Source organism: Condylura cristata, unplaced genomic scaffold (genome assembly GCF_000260355.1).
Source record: "Condylura cristata isolate star-nosed mole 26May11 unplaced genomic scaffold, ConCri1.0 scaffold00022, whole genome shotgun sequence".
Lineage (NCBI taxonomy): Eukaryota > Metazoa > Chordata > Mammalia > Eulipotyphla > Talpidae > Condylura > Condylura cristata.
This window is the reverse complement of record NW_004567123.1, coordinates 19,869,819-19,882,461: the sequence shown is the minus strand read 5'-3', so window position 1 is coordinate 19,882,461 and position 12,643 is coordinate 19,869,819. Positions and strand designations below refer to the sequence as shown.

The following is a 12,643-nucleotide window of genomic DNA, read 5'->3' as shown; positions in this document are numbered from 1 at the left end:
GAAACATTAAGATTGATTTTTTCAAGCCCAGGCAGATGCTTTAATATCACGTTTCCATGATATTGACTATAGGGTCAAACGGTCTCACATGCTTTTTATTTTTATTTATTTATTTACTTATTTTCAAGAGCTGGGGTATAGACCAGAGGTGCAGGGTGGGGGGTGGTGGTGGTGCGAGAGGACTCACCAGAGACAGAGTGGGGAGCAGAACAAGCAGATTGATTGAAATGCACTGCTGGGGGGAGCAGCAGGCAAGACAGGACGGGTCTGCTGCACCATGTGGGTCAATCCCTGGCCAGGAATCGAACTCAGGCTGCAGTGGCTGCAGCTAGCTTCATAGAGCTGAGACTTAACCGCCTGAGCCAGCAGGGGGCCCTCTCCCAGGCCTTTTATACACTGGCACCTTCTCATCCTCTAGGGCTCAGGGAGCTTCGCCTCCCACCTCCCATAGCCCCCGCCCCCAATATCCCATTCTATTGCTTCTCTTTGAGATTCAGGAGGCGCTTGGCTCTCTCTGACTTGTGCGCCCTGTAGCCAGCCCACCGGTGCACAGTAGGTGTAGGCACGGGCGTGGCCTTGACCAGCAGCCCGCACTAGGTGGCTGTCTCTGTGGCCGGGGGAGTCCTCAGGACGGGGCAGCCCGCAGGAGTGTCGCCACACGTCCCCTCCTCTGTGACATCAGACGCCTCTCCCCTGATTCTTTTCAGTTGCAGCTTAAACTTGAAATAGCCACTTGGCCTCTGGTCGGGAGAATCTCAGGTCCAGTAAGTAAGGAAGGGGGGTCTGGGGGCCCGCAGTGGGATGGTGCTTCCCCGGAACCCTGAGGGGCTGGGGTGAGAGGCCCCTATTCTGTCCTCTGCCCTCTGGCCGTGAGGCCGCAGGCGGGCGCTCCAGCCTCCCTGTGGGTGAGGCGACATCTCAAGGGGCCTTAAAGTGATTGTGAGCTGAGATTTCAGATGGGAGTGAGGCTGAGCTGGGGGAGGTGGGGTGCCTTTAGCAGTAGTGTCAAGGGGTACAGCAGAGGTCCCCCACCCCCACACTGCAGCGGAAGCACCCTGAGTCAGGAGCGGCTCGGAATCCCCTCTGCAGCCCCAGCATGGCCTGGCACTGAGCCCCACTTGAACCCCCGCAGCCTGCAGCCGCACCACCCACCATAGTCCAGGCTGAGTGAACACACCGTGCTGAGTGTTAGCAAGGGCGCGGCCCGCCGGGGACGTGACCTCAGGGCCTTGTGTTCAGTCTGGATGTTCCTTGACTCCCGGGGAGGCAGGAGTGGGGCTTGCTGAGCTAGCCGGAGTGCAGAGGCTGCTGCCCCCCGAGATCCTCTGGGTGGGGGCATCTCCCCTGGAGTGTGGGAGGGGAACAGGGGCCTGTGGGCTGCACCCAACCCAGCCCCTGGGCCAGGTGGAGCCATGCTGGGGATCCTGGGTCTGGCACTGTGCGGCCTGTGGACTGGCACGCGAGCGGACTCCGGGGCACTGCTGCGGCTGGGCATGGACGTCATGAACCGCGGTGAGCTGGAGGCGGGGCCGGCGTGGGGCCAGGGTGGAGGGTGCACGGCGGGTAGGTGATAGGTGGTGACTGCTCGTGTTGGCCTTGAACACTGTTACTCTCAAAATAAACTTAAGGACAAAATGCTATTTTATCTTCCATTTTACAGAGGGAGGAAACTGAGGCCTAGACAGAATGGGGCTGTTTGCTAAGGTCCCCTCCTAAGTTGGAGGCAAAGCTGGGAATTCTGCTCCCTCGGAGCGCCTCCTGCACAGCAGGCTGGAGGCCACGGGTGGGCGGTGGGGGTCACAGACAGAAAAGAAGCCCCAGCTCTGCCAACAATTTGCTGTGTGACCTCAGGCAAGTCAATGAACTTCTCTGTGTTGTCGTTTGCTCATCTGTGATTAAAAAACATAAAACATGTCAGATAGGGTGAATCTGCCTTACTTGGCAGGAGCAAGTGAAATACGAGACGAAGACCCCCTGGGAGGAATTTAGTAAAATTTATATTCCACTCCTCCCACCCCCCCCCGCCCCCGTGACGCCAAAGGAAGTGACGTCACATCACATCAGCATCTAGGGCTGGTGACAGCTCTGACAGCGTAGTGCCTGCTCCCTCTCTGGGAATTAGCCTGCGGCAAGACCGGGGTGCTTCTGGTGAGGGTATTTGGAGCTTGGGCCTTCGGCCCGGGGAGTCACCACTGGCTTTAGGCACAGAATTTCTATTGTAACACCTTCCCAGAGGGCTCCCTACTCAGCCAGGCTGGAGAGTGGCTGGCCCACAGGATAAAATCAGCATTCTAGTTTGGGGGTCAAGGCCTGAGGAGAGGCCCCCTGAACACTGCCCCGGGGTCTCCTTCGGGGCCTTCTGCACCCGCCAGCCACCTGGACGCATCATCCCTCTTGCCTCACCAGGCCGTCTCCTCCCCTCCCCCACCTCTGCATTTGCTGTGTCCTCTGCTCGGAAGAGCCTTCTTTATCCCCGTGCTTCCTGGAGAAATTTTTTATCCTTCTCACAAATGCTACCTGATGTGTCACTTCCTCTTGGAAGCATCTTCCAAGATGCAGCTCTTCCCTTCCTGGTCCAAACCCCTTATGTGGCTTCCCGGTGCTGTTGCCCCCGGGCGAAGCTGCAAGGGGCTGGGCCTCACTCGTCTCAGGCTCCAGTGTCGCCCAGCCCAGGAGGACATGGGCTGTGGGGCACACAGGGGTGTTGCTTATAAGCAGCTTGGCCCTGGGATGCCTGAGAGATACCAGGGGTGAGGTCTGCTGAGCGTCTCTCCGGGGCCCCCTCTTTCCAGAGGTCCAGAATGCCATGGATGAGAGCCATATCCTGGAGAAGATGGCCGCCGAGGCGGGCAAGAAAGGGCCAGGGACGAAGCCCATCAAGGGCATCACTGAGTGAGATGGGAGGGGCTTGGGGGAGGTTCAGGCCGCGGGCTGGGTGACGCCATGGGAAGGGCCTGGGAAGGCGGGGGTCTGGGGGCAGGGGTAGGGTGCGGCAGCTCTTCCTGCCCCAGTGCTGGCTTGCTGTGTGAGGGGGGCAGACCGCTGCTCCTGCCTGGGCCTCAGTCTCCCCAGTCACCCCTGGGGACAATTCCTGTCCTGTTGTGAGTGTGGTCCCTGGGAGGAGGAAGCGGAGTTACAGAGTCAAAACTTTCTGCACACAACAGAAACTCAGAGAATGTGTGTGAACGCAAATGAAAAATCTTTAAACAGCAGCTCTGGGCAAAATCATCTCGTGGCAAGGTCAAGTCTGCTGGCGAGTGTCACGTGGCATTGACGGGAAGGGGCTGCTGGGTGGCGGCCAGGAGGGCTCTGGGGCACTCTCTGGACGGAGCAGCAAATGGCTGACGGCATGAGGGTGGGCCATTGGAGCGTTACTAACCCGCGAATGCCCAGGACAGCCCCTCCACCCCAACAAGGACTGACCCTCCCCCAATGTCTGTAGCCTGTTGAGAAACCCCCATCTGAGCAAAGTTTGGTCGGTGGGGAAATTGGGCCCCAGAAAGGAAGGGAACAGCCCGAGGCACACACTAAGTGGCTGTCCCAACCCACGCCGGCGGCTGCTCTTTGTGCAGGTATCGTCCAGCCTTGTGCTTGTGCTGGGTGACCGCCCCTGCGGCAGGCCCCCCCTGGGATGGGGCGGTGGCGTGGGCCAGCCTGGGTCAGTCCTCACTTCCGTGCCGTCTGCTGCCTTGCAGTGTGAAGGTGAAGGATGTGCTGGTGCCAGTGATCACGTTGAGCTTGGTGCCCGAGGAGGGCATCTTCCAGTGTGTGTCCACAGGCATGACCATCACTGGCAAGAGGTGAGCCCGGCGCGGGCGGCAGGGGCGAGGGAGGCCTGCTTGCCTCACATGCCTGGGCTGTTTGTAGAGCTCAGGGGTTTTCCACCTGGGCCCTGTGGCCTAAAACGATGCCAACACGGTTCCTGCCTTTCACGGGAACCAAAGCTGAGCACAGATGACCGCAGACTCAGCCACCCTTGGCACAGTGGGAGGGAGGAGTCAGGCGAGATGACCGCAGCTGGGCGGGACTGGGAGGAGGGGTAGGAGTTTACCAAAGGAAGCGGGGAGAGGGAAGACTGGCCATGTGAGCTTCAGCTCCCATCCCCTTTCTGTCCTGGGGGTGGCCCCCCACCCTTCCCCACTCTCAGAGCTACTGGGGTTGCAGACAGAGCGGAGTCGGGACAGTGGCCACAGCGGCAGAGATGCTCATGAGGCCTGGCTGCCTCTCTCCCAGCTTCATAGGGGGAAACATGGAGATCATCGTGGTCTTCAACATCACAGCGACTGACCGGCTTCTGAAGGACGAGGAGACGGGGCTCCCCATGTTCAAGAGCGAGGGTTGTGAGGTCATTCTGGTCAACGTGAAGACCAACCTGCCTAGCAAGTGAGGGCTCTCTGGCTGGGGAGGAAGTCTGGGCCCACATTGCCTGCCGGCTCTGCACCCCACCCCCCAATGCTAAGGGGCATTATGCTTCCTTAGCCATGTCCCTGCCTAACTTCCTGCCGCTGATGCTCCTGTCCCATCTTCTGTGCGCAGCATGGCGCCTAAGGTGGTCAACAAGTTTGTGGACAGCACCCTACACAAAGTTCTCCCTGGCCTGGTGAGTGCCTGGGCGAGCCTCTAGCCCTTGACCTTAGGGGTGCTCAGGCCGGGTTGACCAGTGCATTTATGCCACATGCTGACCCTGGTAGTCCGGGCTGAGGAGGATTCTGAGGTTGTGGCTGCGATCAGCTCGTGGTGTCTGCAATCAGCTCATGATGTCTGCTCTGGGTAGGGGAGGAGGATGTGGCTGCCCGAGTGGCACAACTTGTCAACCCAGCCTTGATGACCAGACCTGGAGAAAGTGTCCACATGGACTTTGTAGGTGGTGGTCAGGACATCTGGATTCTAGTCCAGCCTCTGTACTGATTTTCTCTGTGCCATGTGGCCTCGGTTTCCCCTTGTCCCTTCCTGCCAGGTGCTCCCCATGGAGTGCTGCTCAGCTCTGAGAAGTAGGCCCTCTTCCATGCTGGGGTCCCCTCAGCCCAGTGCCTTCTCTGCTTCCAGCTGTGTCCAGCCATTGATGCGGTCCTGGCTTACGTGAACAAGAAGTGGGCCAACCTGAACGGTGAGTGAGGCCCTTGCTGCACGTCGCTCTGTCTCAGGGACGTCAGGATGGCCGGACTCGGGTGCCTGTCCAGCTAGAAATGTCTGCTCTGGCCTGGCCTCGGGACTAGAGGAGGTCTGGCATCCTGTGTCTGAACACCCCGCCATTACCCTGAGGTCTTGAGGGACTCTGGGATTGTCAGTCTGGGCTGCTCCCCCAGGGTGCACCTCTTTGAGGGAAACTCCCCTTTGCAGTTCCCATGCCTGTGGGTCAGATGGGCACCGTCAAATACTCTCTGACATCCATCCCAACGCCCACGGCCAGCTACATCCAAGTGGACTTCAGTGTAAGTACCAGAGGGCACAGGGGTTGGGCATTCAGCAAAGCAGCCTGGGCGTGTGGGCTGCTCCCGCCAGCGCAGCCGGCCGGACTGTGGAGGTGTGGGGCTGAGAGGATGGGGGACCGCCAGGCCTGGCTCACAGGCCGCCATGATGGAGTTCCCTGGCCCTGGGGCCTCTGCTCTCTTCCCGCTCTCAGCATGACCCCCGGACGGCCGAGTCCACACTCATACCCCACCCAAGGCTCTCTGCTTCTGTCGTGTGGCTCACCCATGTACCCCGCCATGGCACAGTGGGGGACAGTGAGGCCCAGTGGGGAGGCAGGGCTTGGCCAGGGTCCCACTGTGAGCCGGTAGCAGATTTGGGTCCTTTCCCAGGCCCCCAGGTGACTAGGTGGGCTTCACCCTCCACTAGTGGGAAGGAAAATCCCAAGAAGTCATCTCCTTATGAAGTCTCCTCCCAGGGGCTCTTACAGGCCCCAAGTCCTGTTTACTCCCGTGAGTAAAAAAGAAGCCACGTCCTGCAGACACCAGGGTCAGGTTAACGGAGGCCACACATGCAATCTTGGGAAGCCCAGCCAGTGGCTGTGACAGCCCATCCTCGGGCCTCCGTCTGGGAGGACTGGGCAGCTGCGGCTGCCGCTGGACCTAACAACTTGCTGACTTGGGCTGGCTTGGGCACCAAGGACTGAGACTCCCCCGGGGAACCGTGCTTCACGGCCAAGGCTGTCTCTTGGTTGTCCCTCAGCCTGAGGTACAGCAGAAGAAGGGTGGTGCCGTTAAGCTTGCGGATTCAGGGGCGGCCCTGGAGTTCCCTGGAGGGTACGCTGAAGGCTCCTCGCAGCTGCTGCTCTCCGCTGCCTTCCTCACAGCAGAGCTGGCTCTCCTGCAGGCGTCTTTGGATGTGAATATTAAGAAAACGAAGGTGAGCGTGCCCTTCCGCCTGCTCTGCCTCCTGCAGTGACAGTCCCTGCCCAGCGTGCCTGTCTGAGGGTTGTCCTGGGATGGTGGAAACATGAGGACCGACATGCCAGCACTGATACGGGTTCTGATGATCAGCTCACCTGCCCCAACCACTCGCTCGCTCCTGTAACCACCTTCCATCTCTCTCTCTCTCTCTCCTTCTTTCCTTCCTCTCTCCCTCCTCCCTTCCTTCCTTCTATCCTTCAACCATCCTCCACCCACTCATCTATTTATACATTTTTCTCTTCTTTTTATCCATCCATGGATTGAGCCTCACAAACCCCTTTCATCCATTGCATCCATCCATTTTTCCATCTCTCTGTCTGCTTTTTCATCCAGCAACACTTTCTCAGTATTTTATCTTGTGCTAAGTGCTATGGGCATTGGAATACCACAGTCTGGGGGACCAGGGAGCTTATGATCCACTTAATCACAGAGCATTGAGTGTTTTAATGAAGGGCCACCTTGTTGAGTCAGACAAAATGTTTTTTAGGATGGGCCAGGGAAGACCCTTAAGTAATCCTAACCTTGGCTTTCATTTTGCAGACTGGGAAGTTGTGCTCACTGACCACCGAAACACTGGCCAACTTTATCCCTGAAGTGAGTGGCCCAGTGACTCAGACTCACCACGCTCTGTCCTGCCCTGCTCCGCAGTTGAGGCATTAGGGGCCTTAGGGGCAACCTTGCAATGGCTCATCTTCCTTTCCAGTGGAGAATCTTCCTTATGCCCCCAAAAGCACTCTTGCCTTGGGATAGAAACAGCTAGCTTGTCTGCTTTGTTCCTTTATTTCTTGCTAGATGTGTTCCAGCCTTTGCATGCTGTGCTTCCTGTGGCCAAGGTAGAAATCACCTAATTCCCGACAGATTCTTGGTTTCCATGGAAGTCGCCAGTTAGAGGGCTTCCCCTGAGGGGAGTTTTCTGGTTTCCGCAGGTGGCTGAGACCTATCCCAAGCCAAAGCCCTTGGTGGTGAAGATCAAGATAAACAAGCCCCCCAAGGTCACCATGAAGAAAGGCCAGAGTCTCATGCACTTCCACGGCACCCTGGGGATGTTTGCTGCCAAGCGGCGGGGCAAGGCTCCTGTGTCCATTTTTCTTCTGGAATTTGTACGTGGAATATTTTCTCCATATTGTGGGTAGTCAAGGCTGGAAGGTGGGACTGTAATTGACAGATACGTGTGAATAGAAGGGTTCTTAGTTAAACACAATCATGTGGTTTGAACATCCCAGACCCTGTCACCTGATGTCGGAAACTTGGTTCAGCTGCTGACACCTTGCAAGGCCAGAAAGATCAAGAAATGGAGGCTCAGTAGTTTAGTCCTTCTTTCTTTCTCTTCCTTCCTTTCTCTCCACCCCTCCCTTCTTCACTGCCCACACCCAATGTTCGTTAGTATTTGTAAGGGCAGTGAAGGGGCCAGCCAGGGGACATTGGGAGCCTAGAGAGACCCTGATTCCAGTTTGAGGAAACCACAGAGGACTTTCCAGTGGAGGTGATTACATGCCCGAGCAGGTTCAGAGGTTGAGCAGGTCAGAGAAGAGGTTGATGTTGGGAAGGCTGGTGATAGAGAGCACTTCAGGAAAAGGTCACTTACAGGTTGTGCAAACTTCTGGAACAATAAGGTGGTGTAGGGATCGACACACATGCCAGGTATTTGGGGATGCAATTCAGACCAGGTATGGGGGTGGGATGGGGGTGGGGGGATGGAGCCTGGGCCGGGGCTGTGGGAAGACTGATGGTTTTCGTTTCTAAGATGAGAAGGGCAGAGAAGAGGAGCTCTACTTTGTTTGCAAGTGGTGCTGGGAAGGCGGTAAAGCCACTGACTTTTCCAGCTCTAACGGGGAACCCATGATTTCTCCTTGCTTCTCCACACATCAGCACTTCAACCTGAAAATCCAATTCTCAGTGAGTAAGAACCGGCTGCAGATGGCAACCTCTATGAACAGGTAGGAACCTGCTGCCAAGTTGGCATCCCAGTACCACTGCACAGACATTTCCAACTCCGCTGGGGCTTTCTGCTCCAGGGTCTCCCTCTGACCCATCCAATGTGGACTGCATTGCCAGGCTGCTCCGGTCACTGCCTGCTCTAGACACTTGAATGGCTCTCCATGGTCTACACGATCTTTTCTCAGGTGGTGCCTGGCACTCAGGCCCTTCTCAGATTCTCCTGTTGCTGCCCCCACATTTCCCTTAGGTTTGTGCAGAACTAATGGACCACACCCCCTTTTCCAGTAATATGTTTTTGCCTATGCTATCCAAATGCTACCTCCCAGTCAGTGTTCACTTCAATGCCACCTCCTCCAGGAGGCCTTCCTTTATCTTCATAGCAGCTAGCAATTTCTAGAGCTCTGTCTATATGTGAGGTGCTAGATATATACATTATACTTATTACCCCATGCCAACATCCTAGTTTTGCATTAATTTTGTGTTTGCCCTCATCTTTGATCTGACTTGTATTTAGGTCAGTATTATTTCTGTTGCAAGACACAATTCCAATCCATAACAATCCATAAGTGATTTATGCTCACAGGGAATTTTTTGTCTCATATAATTGAAAACTTGAAAAGTACCTTCAGGCATGGCTCAGTCTAGGTGAGCAGAATTCTTAAGAATTTGCCTGCTTCCTTCCTGTGTACCTACTTTGCTGACTAAATTTTCGGATGCCTTCTTCCAGAGATGGACTCCAATAAGAGAAGCCCTTGTCTAATAGTTCTGCTTCCTATTGATCTAGCCTGGGCCCCGTGACCACCAAGCTAATCAGTGACTTGGAGAGTTGGAATGCTCTGATTGGTCAGGCCATGGTCATGTGCTCACCCTGGGGGCGCTGGGGTCAGTCCCACCTCAATGACTTGGAATGAGAATGTGAAATGTGGGGGTGGGGGAGGGTCTGTATGGGAATAGAAAGTACATGTCGGAAAGACAGATGATCACATGGCCAGCCCCAGCGCCAGAATGCATTAGTGCCTGCTGGAGACTGTGCAGGGGAGGCGAGGCGTGGGGCTTCAGTTCTGTTTCTTGCAAGGACCTGAGGCTGTTGAGTTGGACTACAAATCTCTGCCTCCGTGGCTTTGTGCAGAAGTCAGAGAGATGGTTGAGGGCCCCAAATGGAAGAATCTGGAGCCATGAATGGACATACAGGAAAGTCCAATATTTGAAATGTGAACAGAATGGGCTGTAACAAAATGTGGCGAGCACCTCATCGCAGGTAACTTGGAAGCAGACTGAGCACCTAGTCTGAAGGCCGTAGAGGTTAGGAGAGGAGAGGTTAGGAGTGGATGGGATCACTTTTCTCTAGGGCCAGAGGCTCTGACCTCCCCTCCTGCTTCCTCCCCTGCACAGCCTGCTGACCCTGTCCCGGGGGTCCTCATCCGTTGGAGCCTTCCATGTAAGTGTCCCAAATGCTTCTGCCTGGTCTGGCTTGAGGGTAAGGCTCGGCCTATTCTCTCTTGGACTGCAGAGAAGGTCCTGACATTGAGGCAGATGAATAAGGAAGGCCATTGTGGACACCTGATTTGCCAGGTGGTCTTGGGAAAGTCCTTTTAGCCTGCGAGTCCCTGTTTTATTTCCTGGATACAGGCTGCCTAGCTCTCTGGATTGCTTGTGAAAGCATCGTCATACATAGAGGCAGCCTGAGTCAGCTTGGTCGACCCAGTTGCTATTTTTATTAGTTTTTGTAGTCTCAGGACCTAAAACCCTAAAACCTGACCCAGTAGGTGCTAAATACGTAAATAGAAAGAGCAGCAGCCATAACAATGGTGTTCACTGAATACTTACGTTACAAACGTGACCGAAGCTCATCGAATCTTCATGAGCTTCAGAGTCAGTACTGTTATATTTTCCTTCCACAACTGGGGAGTGGGGGCACAGAGAGGTAGTGAATAGATGATCAAGGCCGAGTTTTCCGTGGGGGCAGCAGCAGCGAGCACGGCACCGCGTGTCTCCTGAAAGCCTCCTCGTGGGCACCATACCTGTGTCCGCACCATGCCCCAAGCCCGCAAGCCACCAGCAGGGCGGAGGGCACCGGCCTCTCTTCAGAGTCAGGTTCAATATTTATGCTAGTGACAGATTCTTTGACGGCCCTGGACTCAGCTGGCGTGAGGGCTGACAAAGTTCTCTTGCATTGTCTGGAATGATGCGATGTGGGTATTTCCTCTCTCGCTCTCCCTCCTCCAGGAGGAGGACTTGACCAACTTCGTCACTGATTTCCTCCGGGAAGCCTATGTGCCAGTTGTCAATGGTGAGGGCACCAACAGGCTTTGAATTTGCTGGTGCCAGGAGGCACCGTGCCTGGGTGATCTCCAAGTTCCTCACTGACCCCAGGAGGGGGAGGCTAAAGAAAGGGCATGGTCACTGCTGAACCTTTGAGGAGACGCAGCCTCCGGTCAGTCTCTCCGCCCCGTTCGGGCTGACCTTTGCCCCTCACATCGAGACCCAGACCTGGGCTGCAAATGCCTGGCGCTGCGGCTTAGCTGGCAGACAGCGTGACTGACCCCTGCGCCATTTCCCCACCCTGTTCCAGGGAGCTGCTCCGGCCTGCAGAGCAGCAAAGCTGAAATGGTTTTTACTTACCTCTCAGATGTGCTCCAAGTCGGGCTCCCCCTCCCGGACTTCCTGGACATGAATTACAACCTAGCAGAGCTGGATGTAATAGAGGTGAGGAAAGAAAGAGGGGGCGCACATGAGCCAGAACTTCCAGCGCCTGCCTCTCTCCAACTGGAGGGAACACGGCTGAGGGCAGCGGCCATCAGTTTAATGTTCCTCCCCTGGGGGAAGCTTGAACTCAGCCTCTCTCTTTCTTTGGCAGGTGGCTTCAGCATTCTCTATGCCTCTACTTTTCTGCCTTTTAAAATGGGGGCGACAGTGTGGGCATCCACCTCCTAGAGCTGTTGTGATGACTCACTGAGATGATTACTCTACAGAAAGTGCTCAATAAATATTAGTTTTGCACTGCACGCCAAGCGTTATGCGTGCAGTATGAAACATTTTCCCATTCATCTTCTCTCTTCTGGGAGGTGTATTTGTCCCCAAGTGATCACTGAGCAAATTGAGGTGAGGGAGGTAGAGCGCCCCAAGGTGAGTCTAGCTCACCCTTGGCTCTTCCACACCATGCTGCTGCCATTCCCTGGCCTGTGCCGGGTCCCAGTTCCTCCTTCTTCACCCCCACCTGGCCCTTTACCTCCTGCCAGGATGCCCTGGTGCTGGACTTGAAGCTATACTGACCAGGGCGGGACTCACCTGCCAGCTGCCCGCACACCACCAACTGGCCGCACCCCGTGGAGGACCTCCCGATGTGAGTCGGTGGACCTGGCCCCTACCACCGATGGCTGCTTCCTTTGGCGGGAAGGAAGCAGGTCAGGTCTGGGCTGGGCCTTGGCAATAAACAGGAAAAAGGCCCTTACAGACGTCTGATGCGTTGACCTCTTATTTGTAGCAAATCAACTCGGGCTTTCTTCTTTGATGGGTTTCGAGGTCTAGGACCAGCTTGGGTTCTAAGGGAAGCGGGTGGCAGCCTCAGGGACAGCGCTGAGTCCCTCCACAAGCCTTACTGGAACCATCTCATCTCATCCATCTAATCAGCCGTGAGGGGAGGGTAGCCTTTGCCACTCACGTCACACATGAGGAAGCTTGAGCATAGGCCTCAAGCCTCAACTCCCTTGCCCAACGTCACACCGTTTAGCGAGGGGCAAAGCTCTTCCCATCCCACCTCAGCTGCGGTCTCTCAAATCCTGGCAACTTGAGACTCCTCCTTCATTCGTAAGGCGTGCATTCATGAGAATACTGTAGAACTTCGGGGTAGTCCCAGGGCCGCCCCCCCTCCGCCCCCAAGCTATAGGCCTCACAACAGCTGAGGGTGGTAAGAAGGGTCCCCGTTTCACAGATGGCGAGACCAAGGCTCTGAGAGGTAGAGCAGCTGGCCCTGTACCGACGGCCCGGGAGCAGCCTGGATTGCAAGTCAGGCTCCGGGGTCCAGCTGCCTGCGTTCAGACCCTAACTCTGTCTTCCCCGCTGTGTGCCCTGGGCAAGTCACTCACCTCTCTGTACCTTGGTTTCCTCACTTGTCAAGTGGGGAGCAGGATAGTACCAAGCTCAGGAGGGCTGTTGTGAGGATTCAGTGACTCAATCCAGGAAAGCACGCAGCACGCATTCAGTGCTCAGTGACCACAGCTTGGGTTGTGGCTGGGTTCTGTCCCGTCTGCCCCATCTCCCCTCTGGGGGTGACACTAACACCATTCTTTAATGGACTCCTTTTAGAACCATCG

At 55.9% G+C, this 12,643-nt stretch overlaps 1 protein-coding gene across 1 annotated transcript; it reads left to right on the top strand.

The window, feature by feature from the left end:
- Positions 1-1,412: 1,412 nt before the first annotated feature.
- On the top strand, positions 1,413-11,762 carry BPIFB6 (BPI fold containing family B, member 6). Its single transcript, XM_004686970.2, has 15 exons — positions 1,413-1,509; positions 2,793-2,892; positions 3,696-3,800; positions 4,234-4,383; positions 4,537-4,600; positions 5,047-5,107; positions 5,341-5,432; positions 6,172-6,348; positions 6,933-6,986; positions 7,319-7,492; positions 8,262-8,329; positions 9,723-9,768; positions 10,557-10,620; positions 10,960-11,036; positions 11,570-11,762. The coding sequence occupies exons 1-15, from the start codon at positions 1,413-1,415 to the stop codon at positions 11,600-11,602; spliced, it is 1,362 nt and encodes a 453-aa protein (XP_004687027.1). The 3' UTR covers positions 11,603-11,762.
- Positions 11,763-12,643: the final 881 nt, after the last annotated feature.

Excerpts from the sequence above, each read along its gene's own strand:
- BPIFB6 (XM_004686970.2), top strand. The coding sequence starts at position 1,413 with ATGCTGGGGATCCTGGGTCTGGCACTGTGCGGCCTGTGGACTGGCACG. Across the intron at positions 6,987-7,318 it reads TGGCCAACTTTATCCCTGAA|GTGGCTGAGACCTATCCCAA; the intron begins GTGAGTGGCCCA and ends TGGTTTCCGCAG. Across the intron at positions 11,037-11,569 it reads CAGAGCTGGATGTAATAGAG|GATGCCCTGGTGCTGGACTT; the intron begins GTGAGGAAAGAA and ends ACCTCCTGCCAG.